The sequence below is a fragment of the Patagioenas fasciata genome, chromosome 15 (genome assembly GCF_037038585.1).
Source record: "Patagioenas fasciata isolate bPatFas1 chromosome 15, bPatFas1.hap1, whole genome shotgun sequence".
In the NCBI taxonomy this organism is placed as follows: Eukaryota; Metazoa; Chordata; class Aves; order Columbiformes; family Columbidae; genus Patagioenas; species Patagioenas fasciata.
In genome coordinates this window covers 2371536-2387950 of record NC_092534.1, presented here as the reverse complement: position 1 = coordinate 2387950, position 16415 = coordinate 2371536, and the positions used below count along the sequence as shown (strand labels likewise).

At 41.0% G+C, this 16415-nt stretch overlaps 1 protein-coding gene across 2 annotated transcripts in view; it reads right to left on the bottom strand.

Annotated features, from left to right (window-relative positions):
• Window positions 1-16415, bottom strand: part of SMG1 (SMG1 nonsense mediated mRNA decay associated PI3K related kinase) — a 70304-nt gene that overhangs the window by 25059 nt on the left and 28830 nt on the right. For both annotated transcript variants that reach the window (XM_065850292.2, XM_065850293.2), the window contains 19 exons: window positions 15739-15900; window positions 15451-15569; window positions 14636-14723; window positions 14449-14550; window positions 13873-14013; window positions 13384-13583; window positions 12899-13095; window positions 12062-12229; window positions 9710-9864; window positions 8498-8643; window positions 7641-7842; window positions 5801-5910; window positions 5301-5448; window positions 4786-4945; window positions 3544-3664; window positions 2658-2906; window positions 2094-2378; window positions 1143-1287; window positions 82-220 (listed from right to left, as the gene is read on the bottom strand). In XM_065850292.2, coding sequence (XP_065706364.2) covers window positions 82-220; window positions 1143-1287; window positions 2094-2378; window positions 2658-2906; window positions 3544-3664; window positions 4786-4945; window positions 5301-5448; window positions 5801-5910; window positions 7641-7842; window positions 8498-8643; window positions 9710-9864; window positions 12062-12229; window positions 12899-13095; window positions 13384-13583; window positions 13873-14013; window positions 14449-14550; window positions 14636-14723; window positions 15451-15569; window positions 15739-15900 — 3037 coding nt within the window. The remainder of the gene's footprint in view (window positions 1-81; window positions 221-1142; window positions 1288-2093; window positions 2379-2657; window positions 2907-3543; window positions 3665-4785; window positions 4946-5300; window positions 5449-5800; window positions 5911-7640; window positions 7843-8497; window positions 8644-9709; window positions 9865-12061; window positions 12230-12898; window positions 13096-13383; window positions 13584-13872; window positions 14014-14448; window positions 14551-14635; window positions 14724-15450; window positions 15570-15738; window positions 15901-16415) is intronic.

Genomic DNA, 16415 nt, shown 5'->3' with positions numbered 1-16415 from the left:
ACAAGAGTTAATGCGAATCACAAGTAAAATAGGTTTTACGCTGAAGCTGAACAGTTTTTAAGCAAGCAAATTCAAACTTACTTGAATCCCAGCTGGACGACACACTGCCTGCCCAAGGATCCCGTAGATTTTCTCTTTATCTTCCTCGGCAATGTTGTCTGGAAGCAAGTTCTGAACCTCCGATTTTTCCCGGGGCAGCAGTCGAACGCCTTCTCCCTGACTGTAACATGTAAGGAATTATTGATCCTCAATATATTAGTATTTGTAGAGCTACTGAACACATTAACATTGAATATTGTCCTGGTTTTGTTAAAAAACAAGTTTCTCTTTTAGTGAATTTGCCTGTCAGCTAAAGCTTCATATCAGCTGCATTTTCCTGGAGAACCAGATCCATGTTTTGGTAAACACAGCAATGGAATGTGAAGTTATTGATAAGCATGGATGGACATCTCGCAAGAGGGGCAAAGAGAAACAGGTGACCAAAAACTGACCAACTGTGTATAACATCCCATTCACGTGAATACTTCATATAGAAGTGGGAGATCATGAGGATCTCGTCCCTTTTCCTTATGGAGACATTAGGAGAGGACCTTGCGAGTCGTCCCTACAAACTGAGGCCAGTGACAGACTGAATCCAGCTCCGGTTGGCTGCAGAGTCCAGTCCAGGACTTCGGGTGCTGGCTCTGCAGTTGCTGAGACTTTCAAGATTGGTTTTGCATTATTTTCTCTATTCTTATCAGTAGCATTAGTAAAACATTGTTAATTTTCCCAACTCTCTTCTCTCTGCCCTTCTTTCCCTCCCGATCGCCTGTGCTGAGTGGGAAGGGGAAGAGGGAGGGGCTAAAAAGGGGGAAGGGGGTGGAGGAGGTGAACAATACATCTGCCAGGGTTTTATTGTCACCCCGCAATCAAAACCCTCGACATATACAACTTCTTAAAGGAAAAAAAATCTTCACCCTTTAACTAAGAATTAAACTCACTTCTTCTTAGAGGTGACAAGTAATGAAGACAACATCCACAGTTCTCTGCTCACATGTGGCTTCTGACCACAAAACACAATAATCATAAATACAAAGGTAGGGTTTATCTTCAGAAAGAAAACTAGTTGTGCCACACAAATGGAAGAGTTCGGATGAATTTACCTGGCATTATCAACTACTTTCCGACCCCATCTATAAGCCCAACTAGCCAGGGCTGCCCAGGATTTGGCCACCTCAGGTGCCTGCACCGAAGACAAGTGGTAGAGCTGGCCTAGGATGAAGTCAGGTTCTCCAACGCCGATATTTACTGTGACGGCAGAAAGAGAGCGATGTGCGTTACCATGTAAAACCTCCTCCTCATTTCCTCAATATAAAAAATAACAGCAACATATTTTAAGTACCTAATTTTTTTTTTTTTGGTCAAGTTAGTACCCAAAAGGGTCAAGTTTTCCAACATGCAGTTATTTTTCAGTTCTGACACTGGCTGCAAAACAAAGAGCAGTTTTTCCATTCACTAACAACCATTGCCAACACTCTACAATTGTTTTCTCTTTCACAAAAAGATGGTGCTGAGGCGAGAAACTCATCATCTCCAGAAGAGCAAGATGCTTCAGAAAGTAGACTTAGGAACTACCAAGGGCAGTGTGTGTGTTTATTTGTCTATATATTTATTTTCATCACCATCAAGTCAAAAAGCTCCTACCACTTAACATTCATCAGCAGCTCTAAAATAATTATGATTCTGCAAGACAGGAATTAAGTTATTTGTGAAATCCATGTTTAAGCAAAGAAAGAACTTCACATTTGAAGAAAAGTCTGCCAAAAACTGGGAATTCAAGTACATTTCGTGGCAAAAACGTGTAGATCAAAGATTACAAGAAAACCTAAGGTTACTGCTTTTCACCTTCCTCAGGGCCTTCAAAATATAAGTCTTATCCATGCTCAACCTGAGAGATCTAATTCAAACTAATAGTTATAGGACCTGAAAGCAGACAGAATTTGATGCCCTCCTCATAAAAGAAATGCATTCCAGTTTCTTGTTCCGGCTAATCACTCTAATCAGAAACGTGTGAAAGAAATATGAAATATCAATATTAAGAAGAACACCTCTACCTGTAGATTCACTTTCAATCCTAGGATATTCTTCTTCCAGTGTATTAACAGCTGGGAGGTCAATCAAATTATATATGTTTTTAGACAACGTAGACAGACCAGTGTGATTCTGCTGCTGCCGAGCTCTATACACTTGTTTCAGCTGTCCCGAAATCTCTTTCCATTCTGCTTGAATCCATTTTGCCAGTGTGAGAATAGATTTAGCAACAGCATATTCAGCTTTGGCAGATTTGCAGAAGGATATGGCACAAGAACTCAGCATTTCCATGGCATGTGTTGACTGACCTGCACACCATGAAAAGCGTATCAGTAGAGTGTTCACTGCATTCCAAACGCTTCCAAAATTCAGCATATGCAGCTTGTAACAATATATTTTTACAAAGAAAATACTCTTCTGAAGTTCAAAACGACAAGGAGAAAAAGACTTGCGAAAACGCTCTCAGATTGAGTCAACAGTTAATAGGATCAAATCAATTCTTAATGATACTGCACCATAAAGCGGAATTAGCCTGGTGATAAGGACAAGAAGTCCAAGCAGCTCCAACATAATCAGCAAATACTCACCCGCTGTGTACAACAATTTTGTTTTCTCAATGTCAAGTTCAGGACCCCATTTTTCATCTATCTGACCAGGCCCAGACAGTTTTTTGAAGTGCTGGACTAAGTCCTGTGCAGTGGTGGTTCTTCCCAGCTGAACTTCGCTGCACTGGGCGAGCAGCCGCGTGGCCAGGGCGATATTTCCTCGCTTCCGGGCAAATTTCGCTGCTGTTAAGCCCAGCTCCATTAGATGGCTTTTAATTGGGACAGTTGGTTCTGAAGAAGAGCGCAAGACATTCTTAAATAAAGTTATTCAACAGTAATTTGCACTGGGGGTATGAAGATATTTTCTGCCCAAGGTATTCTGTATGTGGTCATCAGTAAAAGATTGCTCAGCTCTTTTGTATTTCCTAAACCTTCCTGCAGAAATTTAGATGACTTCATTTCTGCCTAGAATACTTATATACTCCATCTGAAATAAATAATATATATCCAGAGATTTTCTGCTGGGCAAAAGAGTAACTTATTCAGCATAAGCATTCTTCTTCACTAAGAAATCTGCTTGTCCCCCAATACAACTTTTTTTCCCATTACCCCTTATTATATTGCACATTTAAATGGCTTTTATGACTATTAAAGACCCATTATTGATAGTGCTGAAGAGTTTAAAAGCAAAAGCACTTAAAGCGTGAGGAGATGAGCAAGTAAAACATGATCAGAAGAGTTTAATTTGGAACTGCTAAGCCTTTTAGAAGATTTTTTTTTCTTTTTAGTTGTAAAGCAAGACAGCTAAATAACCAAAGCCTGGCTTGTAAAAATTAATGCATCTAAATAAAAGATAAAGACACAGGTGCTGTTTTCAGTTCAGATTCTGCCTTTACCTTTCCTAATGCTAAACTGAGAGCATCCCTACCTTTCAGCTTCCCCAGCAGCTGGTTCTGGTAGGCGGTGTAGCGCAGCGCGTGCATCCACAGCCGCACGTCATGCTGCTTGCACGACCTCAGAGCCTCATTGAAGAGAGGGATGAGACAGTCCTGGAAGAGGCGCACAGGGTGCACAGTTGTCACTAATGTGTATCTTCATTTATCAAGACTATTTTAGTGCATAAGAAATATTCTTATTTGTATTAGTAGCCACTCTGATTAATAAAATGGAAATAAAACTAATAAAACTCCCCTCAGTTCCAGAAGGACAGGGAACTGCTGGAGAGAGTCCAGCGCAGCCACCAAGATGCTGAAGGGAGTGGAGCATCTGCCGTGTGAGGAAAGGCTGAGGGAGCTGGGGCTCTGGAGCTGTTTGGAGAAGAGGAGACTGAGGGGGGACTCATTCCTGGGGATCAATATGGAAAGGGGCAGTGTCAGGAGGATGGAGCCAGGCTCTTCTGGGTGACAACCAGTGACAGGACAAGGGGCAATGGGTGCAAACTGGAACACAGGAGGTTCCACTGAAAGATGAGAAGAAACTTGTTCCTGGTGAGGGTGGCAGAGCCTGGCCCAGGCTGCCCAGGGGGGTTGTGGAGTCTCCTTCTCTGCAGACATTCAAACCCGCCTGGACACCTTCCTGTGGAACCTCAGCTGGGTGTTCCTGCTCCATGGGGGGATTGCACTGGATGAGCTCTCCAGGTCCCTTCCAACCCTGACACTCTGGGATTCTGTGAAATGTGTTTTATGCAGCTCTAGAAAGATATGTTTCATTTTGAGAGGACAACAAAATAGCTCAAAATCAAGCAAAACTGTTTTCTGAACAACACGATTAGAAATCAGAACTACATAATGCACGCTGGTCAAAGCTTGACGGTGAGTTTTCAATTGCTGAAGTAATTGGTTTTTGATGTAAACTACACGTGTGTGTTGTAGGAATAAGTGTTACAATGCAAAAATATATCAATACTTCTCTAAAAAGCAGCTGCCAATGAACCTTTAAAAATACTGTAAGTAACTGAAAGAGATGGTATATTTAGAACTATAGAAAGGAGCCCAGTGGAGATGTAAATTTAAAATAACCTGGGTCAAGGCACGCTAAAAAACTAAATGTGGTCTTTTTACAGCATGATTCACTATAGCCAAAAAAACGAATGAGTTTTCTATACTCAGTAGCTCATGACACGAGATGGAGAAAGACAACTCCAGGTCAGGTGTGAAACACGCAGTGGTACCTCTGATGTCAGCCTGTTGGAGACGGTGTTTTCCAAAGCAGAGCAACAATACAGCTGCAGAGTGCTCAGCACCGGTAAGGACTGCGACACCGTGAGAGTGGAGAGTCTCAAAGGTCCAATCGCGATCCGGGATGTCTGCTTTAAGTACTTGATCACATTTCTGAAAGAAAATATTCAGGTTGGTTTTGTTAGTGAGACTTTAAGAGTAAACAGCGTATCAAAATTACAAAGGAAAACACAAATTCAGCTTCAAGAGATGTGGAGAAAATGTTGCAATATCACACACAAGTTCCCGTATGATACTTCAATAATAAACTGACAAGAAGCAAAACTTCAGCAGCTCAAAGAACTACACAATCTTCGAGTTAAACATCACCTTATTTTTCCACAGTAAGCTTATCACTCACAACAGGTAAAACCAGTAGCAAACTGCCCTGAAGCACACACTTTTCACAAAGTTCGGTTTAACAAAGCAGAACAGATTTTCCCAGTACATTCCATTTACTCCAGCTTACTCAGATATGGCCTGCCACTTCTGCTCCTGCTCCGGGTGGTTCACAGCCGTTGCCAGACACACGGCGCTTCTTAAAAGCTGCACTTCAACTGCTTTTTGAAGTTCTCTTGGATCGGGACTTAGCATATTAGGAAGGAGCTTCTTCATGTCTACAAGGAGATTAAACAATTCAAATCAACTAGAATTGTCACATTTTGTCATCGTTTGAGAAAGCAAGAAAGCTTGGAAAAAAGGTTTTTAGTATCTATGTGTGTATGGGTTTATTCATATTAGAAATTGATGATAAATTACTTAGAAATAGACACATTAAGTCCAGAAAACGCACTTATATCAACATTTAGAATGAGCGCTGCCCATCATTTTGAAGCTCGACTCAAAGATTATGGTCAATCCACTGAACACAGCAAAACTGCGTGAAGAATTTCAGTCTGTCATTTATAGACACAGATACATGAATAGTTACTTTTGTACTTAAAGTAACATTAACTTATGCATTCATACCTATTTTTTCTTTGGATCCCCCTGCAAGCAGGTTGATATTTTCTCCTGGTAATAATTCTAGTTGTTCAGTGCATTCAGTAAGTTGTCCAGACTCAAAGCTGCTCAAAGACCTGCAAATCAACGTTTACAGTTTTATTTTCACATTTCTTACTTCATACCAGCTGCTAAATAACTTATAACTACATAGCAAGGAAGTCGCAAGCTTAAGTCAAAGCCCTTCTGGTTAATTCTGGTTTTTACAGAGAGCAGTAAAGGGCAATAGTGCAATAGGGCAATTCAATATTCAAGAGAAAGGAAAAAACACCTCAGCAGCTATGAAGCTTTCTATCACTCTATACACAATAATCTCCTACCACAGTCAGGAGGAAAAAGGTCGACTTTGAAGAGTTTAAAACCAAACAAAAATCCAACACTTCTTTTAACCCCAACTATGCAAAGAAAAAGAAGTTTTAGAGCAAGCCATGGTCTCAATTCTTCATTTTATTTAAACCAAAATTCCAGAAACACCAGAATATCGCACAGATCATATGTTATACAAATTTATACTGCTTAACAGCCTGAAGCTGCTACCTTAAGAAATAATATGGGCATTATAGATTTTTACAGAACTGCACAAAAAGGCACTGAAAGGCTAAGGAGGTTGATGGTCTAGAATACAGAAGACCTGACAGTTCCAAGAACAGTCACTTTTTCAGACCCACAAGATCCTATTTCAAAGCCTCCTTCTATGCTTTTATTTTCAACTCCAGAAATTTCAGTCAAAAGGACTTTATGATGCTTACTGGAGCGGGACCAGAGAAGAGGAACAAGACTGGGGAAGGGACTTGAACACAAGCCCTATGGGGAGAGGCTGAGGGAGCTGGGCTTGTTCAGTCTGGAGCAGAGGAGGCTCAGAGGTGAGCTCAGCACTCTCTAGAACGACCTGAAGGGCAGTTCTGGCCAGGGGGGATTGGGCTCTTCTCCCAGGCACTCAGCAATAGGACAAGGGGGCATGGGCTTCAACTCTGCCAGGGGAAATTGAGGCTGGAGATTAGAAAGCAGTTCTGTGCAGAGAGAGTGGTCAGCATTGGAATGGCTGCCCAGGGAGGTGCTGGACTCACCGGCCCTGGAGGTTTGTAAACTGAGATTGGCCATGGCACTGAGTGCCATGATCTGGTCAATGGACTGGAGTTGGACCAAGGGTTGGACTGGATGATCTCTGAGCTCTTTTCCAACCCGGTCCATTCTGTGATTCTGTGATTATAGAGATGGAAAGTAACCAAGTTGTCAAATGAAACCGAAAGGACCCTTAAACCTTGAAGGACTATTTCAATGCCACAAATATTTTTTTCATGAACCAGGCAAATATTGAGGATTAGGAAAAAAATGCACAAACTTCAAGTCTAAATTCCGCTTTAAAAAAATGGAAAAAAAATAGATTAAGCAGCCACGACCACCACCTTAATATACTTTTTACATTAAATTAATGAATTAAAGTAATTTTAAGAACTGTACCACTGACAGGCATTTTAATTTTTACTATTTGCATGAAAGGATTTATCTTCTGGCAATAGAAGTAGAATGAATTTGATATCTTCTATTTTCAATTAAAAGATGTATTTCTGGACTACTAAGAAGCTTCAGCAGCCAGAAAGCCACAGCAACTGCTCAGAATGATGTTACCTCTTTACTTATCTGTATGGATACTAAACATCAGGGCCAAGTTTTCCCCTCCCAAGAACACAACTTCTCATCGCGCCCCTATTTCAATGACATCCGGTTTCTAAAAACCATAAAAACTTTCACATTTCCCTTCTAAGACACTGAACCCAAGGTACCGTTGAATATACTATGTCCTTACTTGATGTAGTTGAAGTCTGCTTTCAGGTTGATTGAGGTATTACTATTGCTTTTCTTCAAGTCGTGGACCATGTTTTGCCACTCCTGCACCGCAGCCCAGTCAGCGATGGAGATGTAACATTCACAGGCCTTGTTCCCCAGGTAGTTTATCACCTCCGGGGACGAGTCGCTTGGCTTAGTCAGAACAGTTTTTCTAGTTTCTCCTGTGAAATGAAAAAAGTAGCATATATACTTAAATATACATTGACACTTATATATTTTAAAATTGCAATTCTATTACACAAATGTAATTTCTACCTCTTTTACCAAGAAAATAAATTTTTTCAAATCAGTTACATAAGATTTACAGTATTCATCTTCCACTTATACATTAAAAAGATGGAACATTTTCAAAGGAGATTTTAAAAAAATTTAGTCCATAGCTGAAAAGAAGCATCAAAACAGGAAAAAACAACTAATTTAGGAACAGAAGATGCCTTTTCAAAGATGAAACAGAATACTGAAACAGTCTCAGCCGTTAAACAGCTCTAACTAGTGTGTTCATGATACAGCTACATGTCATAAATACTAAGCCTTCAGTTATGATGATCTAAAGTAATGTAGAACTAAATTAGTAAATTACAAAATGTTTTACCTATAATTTTTAGTCTCATTCAGCTAGACCACAGTACTGCAACCCCTCATATCTACACATAATATTGGTTTCAAGGGCATTAAGCATCTCAGTTTAACTGCAGGTGGAAACAAGTTTTCAGATACAAGAATTAGACGCTATAATTACCACTGCATGTTCTGATTGTATGTACGTACAGCTACAAAACGGTTATTTCTCTGTAAAAGAAACCATTAAATACTGACCGTTGACGGAATGCTTTGGGCTGGCGTTGTTGACGCTGTTGGAATTGGCCAACTTGAGCACAGTTTTGTCAAAGCCCGTGATGCAGCAATCCATCCCCGTCATGGAGCACAGGTGCTCCTGGTACTCCGCAGTTGCCTTCTCAAACCTTCAATGGTTTAAGAACTTCGTCAGCACTTGACAAAAACAAGTTCTCTTTTTCAGTAAATCAACTATATTTAACATTTCATTACCACAATGCTCAAAAAGTTGACAGCGCCTTTGGCAAAAGAAAGGGATTAATACAAGTTTACCGGTCGAATTTCCAGGTTATGGCACAGTATGTAAGTTCTTCTGTTCAGGTTTTAATGCCAATTTCCAACCAAGCACAGGTTGAAGGAGATACATGAGTTTCATATTTGACTGCCACGCTTTTAACCTGAGCGAGTAAAGCTGGATACTGATGAGCTACATATCATTTAACAGAGGATTTTAAAACTGGATCTAGGACAGCAATTTATACCTTAGACTGGATACTTCTGAGAAACTTCTCAGATATTACAAAGCTGCATATTATTTACAGGAATCTAACAGAAAACAGGAAAAAGCTATAAAACTTCATTTTTTGGTCTTGTCTGGGTTTTTTACATGGCAGGTAAATAATGAAAGGCGGCTCTTTTTCATGGCATAGAGATAAATGGATGCATGCCTTTAAGGAGGTGAAAACATCAAAATGAAGGCACACCCTAGCTGCAACATTGACCCACTTATTTGTATCTGCAGACAAAGTTTCTACTTCAACAGATGCAGAAGCCACTTTTCAAAGCTGAACTAAAACTGCAAAGCATCTCCCTCGGAGTCCCTCTCTTGGCAAACCGTGGCGGGTAATCAGATCACGCTGTTCGTCAGAAACTTCATTAGAAAAATATTTAAATTAATAATATTTTGCAATGGAAAATTAAATACACTATGAAAACAGTATTGCTATGTACGAACAATTAAGAAAAAAAACAGCTTAGGAATGCTGTTTATAGTTAAATCCTGGTCATTTATTTAGAAGTTAAAATATCTAAGAATGCTGGATGCATTAGGTATCTCTGCAAAACACGATGACTTTAATCGATATAGAAATGAGATCAGACTTAGTTTACGCCACAAGATTAAGAAGCAGAACTACGCATAAGGAGGAAAATAACGTCCATGTTTGTAGCATCCAGTGATGTGAGAAAACTCACCGGCCTTCCGCTTGCTGAGCTACGGAATGGATCCAGGCCAGACTCCTCCCCAGCACCACCGACGACCAGACCGCGATGCCCTGGATGGCTTCGGGACAGTGCAGCTCACACAGCGCTTCCACCAGCATCATAATTGTCACTTCCAATTCATTTCCCTAAAGCCAAACCAAAAGCTTTACTTAGCTAATCTCATATACAAGAAGTGCTATAGACACGGTTAAATATTTGGAAGCGGTAAAGTAATATTTCATTATATGCATCCACAAGTGAAGTATTAATGCTCCACTGTTAATACTATTAATATTCTGCATATCCATCCATCCCAGTGCTTTTGGAGAAGAGAAGAGGATACGCAGGGAATTCACAGCCTGAACATCAGTTGTTAGCAACATGACATGATCTATAGCCAGAGAACCCATAAAGAAGCAGTGAATATCTAATAAATCTCCTTTGTAAAAACGTTTACACAAAGCAAGTCACATACTGATGAAACTATTCAACCTTTCCAAAAAGGCTTAAACACTTGATCCACTTGCGCTATTCCTGCACTTACCTGCTAGTTCCTCTCAGAAGGACACTCAGGATCCACCTCCCTCCTGCACATACCCATGGGTAAGCAAAGACCCTACACAACCTCAGGAAGGCCTCACACCAACACAAGGTTTTAAAAAGGTTTAAGAACCTTCTGCTCAAAATTGCTCAATTCAAATGGTGAACAAACTATAGCATTCATTTCTCTATGGGACATGACCGCACGCACACAGCACATCCTCATCTCTAACCTCCCGCAAAAGCCCATCAATACAGAAGCAGTTTAAAACATGGCTTTAAATAACACAGAATCAACTGGGTTGGAAAAGCCCTCAGAGATCATCCAGTCCAACCCTTGGTCCAACTCCAGTCCATTGACCAGATCATGGCACTCAGTGCCATGGCCAATCTCAGTTTACAAACCTCCAGGGCCGCTGAGTCCAGCACCTCCCTGGGCAGCCATTCCAATGCTGACCACTCTCTCTGCACAGAACTGCTTTCTAATCTCCAGCCTCAATTTCCCCTGGCAGAGTTGAAGCCCATGCCCCCTTGTCCTATTGCTGACTGCCTGGGAGAAGAGCCCAATCCCCCCCTGGCTAGAACTGCCCTTCAGGTCGTTCTAGAGAGTGCTGAGCTCACCTCTGAGCCTCCTCTTCTCCAGACTGAACAAGCCCAGCTCCCTCAACCTCAACGGTCTTGTGTTCGAGTCCCTTCCCCAGTCTTGTTGCTCTTCTCTGGACCCGCTCCAGCACTTCAATCTCTTTCCTGACCTGAGGGCCCAGAACTGAACACAATACTCCAGGTGTGGCCTCCCCAATGCAGAGTCCAGGGGAAGGATCACTGCCCCTGTCCTGCTGACCACACTGGTTTGGCTACAGGACAGGACACCATTGGCCTTCTTGGCCACCTGGGCACACTGTTGGCTCACGTTGAGCTTCCTGTCCATTAGTCCCCCCAGGTCCCTTTCTGCCTGACTGCTCTCCAGCCACTCTGTTGCAGCCTGGAGCGCTGCAGGGGGTTGTTGTGGCCAAAGTGCAGGACCCGACATTTGGCCTTGTTGAACTTCAGCCCATTGGAATCAGCCCATTTTTCCAGTCTATCCAGAGTCCTCCTGCCTTCCAGCAGGTTCACACTCCCTCCTGACTTGGTGTTATCAGGAAATTTGCTGATGATGGTCTCAATCACCTCATCTAAATCATCAATAAAGATGTTAAACAGGACTGGACCCAACACTGACCCCTGGGGACACCACTAGTGACTGGCCGCCAGCTGGATGCAGCTCCATTCACCAGCACTCTCTGGGCCCGGCCCTCCAGCCAGTTCTGAACCCAGCAGAGAGTGCACTTGTCCAAGCCATGGGCTGCCAGCTTTTGCAGGAGTATATGATGGGAGACAGTGTCAAAGGCTTTGCTGAAGTCTAGATAGGCGACATCCACGGCTTTCCCCTCATCCACCAGCTGGGTCACCTGATCATAAAAGAAGAGTAGCTCGGTCAGACAGGACCTGCCCCTCCTAAACCCATGCTGGCTGGGTCTGATCCCTTGTCTATCCTGAAGGTGTTGTGTGATTGCATTCACGATGATCTGCTCCATCAGCCTGACCAGGCACCCAGGTCAGGTTGACAGGCCTGGAGTTGCCAGGGTCAGCTTTGCAGCCCTTTTTGTGAATTGGGGTAACATTCGCCAATTTCCAATCGTATGGGACCTCCCCACAATCTTTTACAAACCAGTTGGTTTAATAACCACTGATTGACTTAGTTTAGTTCCTCTAGAACAGCATGGGAATATTTGTGCAAGAGTCTACATAGTCTGAGAAGAGTACCTGAGAGAGACTATTATTAGTTTTCATTTCGGTGAGTAAATCAAAGCCGTGCCTGACGGTCACTGCGGGCTGGCCAGCCAGCAACCCAACTCGCATGATGGAAAGTCTAATCCGCGTTAGCCAGTCTTGGCACGTCTGACGATTAGTATAAAAGAACGTCCTGATAACCTTTAAAGACAGAAAACAGAAGTTTTACAATACCATTCTTTCACAGGAATCAGAATAGTTAAAGTACTTCATATTTATAACAAAGTTGGGACAGGTTTCTTTTTTCCAAGTGAGCTTTAAATTTAGACATGAAGACACAGGTAAAACTTTGCATTTTGAATTTTATTAAAACAGATGGTCTGAAGTCTTGCACGGGACACAACTGGCCAGGCACACTGCCAAGCTAAAAATCTTGACATGAACTGACTATAAATTATATCTTACTGTCACATCAGAGTCCAATAATGAAACTTGGACAGTGAAGAATGTTTTGCAGTGAGAACCACACAGAAGGGTATGTTGTTTATAAATAACAATTATATTCCTCAAGAAGCAATTTAAAGCCTCAGATAATTGTGTTACTTTATAACAGGACTGCTGACAAGCTACTAGTAAAAGTGACTGCTACAAATCAGAGGTACTACAGACTTGATTTGTAGCACTGCACAAGTTACTACTCCAGAAAGAAATCCTGTTTTCACATGTTCTCCAGGAATAAGCCCAATTCAAAGCCAGAGTCTTTGACCTGGAGTTCTTCTGAGGCTCCATGGTTAAAACCTGAACAATCCAAAACCACAGTTCATTCACCAGACTGTTCCAACCAACATCAGCACTGCGGGACAGACAAACCTTGGGTGGAGAGGTGAGGGCATTGGCACATCCTTCGTACGCATTGTACATCAATTTTTCCAAGTTTTCCAGGTACTGCAGAAGGAGAACAAGCCTGAGCTGGTTGTTGCTGTGTCCTTCGTCATTGTCAGCAGTAGTCCACTGGCTAACGTCTTGGTCAGGATTTAATGTATGGGCTGCAAGACTCCTAATAATACCTACACATTTTATCAAAACATGGAAGAAAAGAGTTACCAGACGATATTTTACTTAAATGCATCAAGGGATAGCAATGCTGCAGTAAAATCTCTTAAAAGTTAATAATAATTATGCAAATATTCTTCGCTATCGCATTTCTTGATGTGTCAGACAAAACCATGCTAAAAAATCTACAATCACTGAAAAATAAAACCATTGTGCTTCTCAACTTGGACATGAAGTTTTCAGCTGCACAACCTCTCCCCAAAATAAACACACATGAAAATAAATCATGTTCCTCAAGTTACCTTCAATGGTTTGAAACGTGTCTTGGGCTCTGCCCAGAGGAGTCCGTAGCTTCGAAAGAACAGTGAACTGAGCTGCTTCCCAGACAGCCCATTGCCAGAGAACAGCATCGGTCTTGAGTAGGTTCCGCGGGATGGCTGATTGATCCCTTTTGTCCAGCCTTTGACAACTATAGAATAACCTTTCTAACCAGTTATCCTTCCTGAAAGGAAACAGCAGCCCATTAGCACCCGTTCATGTGGGAACAAGTTCATACTCACACACTTCGGGTCCCTATTGCTCTCAAACAAACCTCTCACAGGATTATTTCCAAGCGGTAATCAACGTGCACAGGCAAATATGCAAACAGGTGACTGGCGTCCTTCCATCAGAAATGATGGAAGGTAAAGCAATGTAATTTGTAAAGGTAACTACAAATTTTTAACTAACCACAGCTTAAATTGTTTACTATAAATCCAGCATCCACGGATTTCAGTTTTAAAAGTTCTTACCCAGTTCGGTGACAGTTTCCATACAAAATAAAACTAATGACATCAGAGAAATCCTGCGGGTGGAATGTATTACTTGGAGCTTTGCTCATATGACTTCTTATAGCCAAAGAAATTTCTTGTATTTCTGTGTGGGTACGGTTACTGCAGGAAGAGGAGGGAGGAGAAAAACAACCCAGGCTATAATCTACTTAATAAATAAAACAAATTGTGCAAAAAAGTTACACACACACACACACACACATATATATATACACACGCAACGACTGGAAATAAGTAAGTCCTTTAAGACAAATTGCAGGACATAATATTGCTGAAGCTCTGGATAACACAGACCTTGCCAGGATTCATATTTGCTACAAGAAATGCTGCACTTTATCAAATTTGTTAATTACTTTGTGTACCACCTACTGTTCCTACACCTGCAACAACATGGAAGAAATAGCAATACACTTGATGTTTTTTGATTTCAAATTAAGACAGTATGATGACATTCAACTGGCATTCTTTTTTGGATAAATGTCATTGAAGAAAGAAACTAGATCATTCTCTGTATTGAAGTTAATCTGAACAATTTACCTTAACACAACATCTAAAGGAATCGACTTCAGAAGTTTTCCAAAAGTCTGTCTGACACGAGCACCGCTATGCACTAGTTGAACACGACACACGTCAACACACCTGTATCACCAAAACAACAACAAAAAGTCATAACATTTCCATTAACAGCATAATTCAAATAACATACAGAATTCTGCGCGAGTACCTTTGTAACAGGTCATCTGGGAGGGAGGAAGACAGGGCATGGAGGCTGCTGCATGCTTGAAGACAAATGTTCACATCTTCCAGGAGGGCTGAATTAAGGAGTTGAAAGAAAAAGAAGAAACTTACGCATTATTCTGGTTGTGGTAGAACATCTGAAGACATTTTTACAGCATGGATGGTAGGGGGAGACACAGGTTTTAGGCAATACTTTGGATTTAGTTGACTGGTTGTAGTATAACAAGTAAATGCTGAGTAACAAGAAGTGACTTGTGCTACATGTTACTTTTACTGATGGCTGATAGATTAATCCTTCTGTTGTCTCCATACGTTGGCATCACAGAAAATATATTTCAGTAAGAAAAACTAAGGCAAAGTTAATAACTCCCGGCCATGGGAAGTTACTGCTTCCGTTAGCATTATGTTACTGAAAGCATCTGTTCCCATGTATCTATTTCCAGGTTCTTTTGCAATCCAAATCAGTACACCACATCACAGAAAGGTTCCACTGCTTCTGATAAAATAATAATTTGTGGTTGTGAAATTAGTCTACCAAATGTCAGTGATGTGCCAAATCTTACAAGTACGATTGCATTTTATTTTAAGAAAGTAGTTGTTTGCATAAGTAATGGGTAGGGATTCATTCGAGAAAAATGATAGGAGAGTGTAAGTTTCTACATAACACAAAGCAGAACCATCCCTAAAAGTAAATGAAACAACAAGCAGTTACAGCTATCAGTGGTACATGACAAGGTCGCTTATGTACTCAATTATGCCAGGTAAAAGACAGTTAATCAATAAAAACATGCAATATCTTACTGTTTGCTAAAAGTCCTTTACAAAACTTATGAAAAGATGGGAGAGAAAATAACGGTGCGTATGTTTCTGACTTTTTCATCAGAACGGCCACTTCCAAAGCCCAGGTCATAAGTAGTCGCCTGCAAAAACCAAAAGTATTAGTCACTGTATATATAGTTACAGAAAGACACCTTTCAATAGAACTTAAACTACTTTTCCTTACAGATGAGCATTAGACTATAACTCATCTTTTTTAAACAGAAGGTTGCACAGCATTTTGGTAACTATCGCAAAAAGGTAGCTAGTTACCTGGTATCTTGAATAAGGTTATCCTTCTTAAGCAGTAGTCCCAAAAGGTTTAGTATGATTGAGAAGTGTTTCTTTGTTGCTGTGGTTACAGTACTTATAACCGCCCCGTCAAACAGCGAGGGAGAGGAAGAACTGAGGCTGCTGGATATGAAATGGTCATGTCTGAAACGGCAATGTAAAACCAGCCCACGATTAGGGATAATTCCTTAAACTATACAAGAGGGGAGAAAAATAACAACAAACCGCCAAAAAAAACCAAACAAACCCCAAGAAAACAGCAGCAAAAGTCAATAAACACCCAGATAGTTACTACATTATGTTAAAACTCAAATATTTTGATCCAAAGCTATAATTTTCCATCAGTCCATGCAGCCCAATAATCTGGTTTCAAATGCTTAGCGATAAAAAAAAATCAAACCCAAGAAATGTACAGATTGACAGTTACAGTAGTATATTCCCTTCCTTTGACACCATTCTACAGTAAAAAGGTTCAAACTGTGTTTAAATCTGTTGTTCACACTTCATTACCTCTCCTAGATCTCACAGTAAACAAATAGTAAATAATCTTCCCTTATTTACTTTCAGTAGTTCTCCCTCAGTTATCTCTAGTCAAACACAAGACTTCTAATCTGCCTTTGAATAAAATGCCAAATTTTAAGCCAGGATATGCTCTCTTG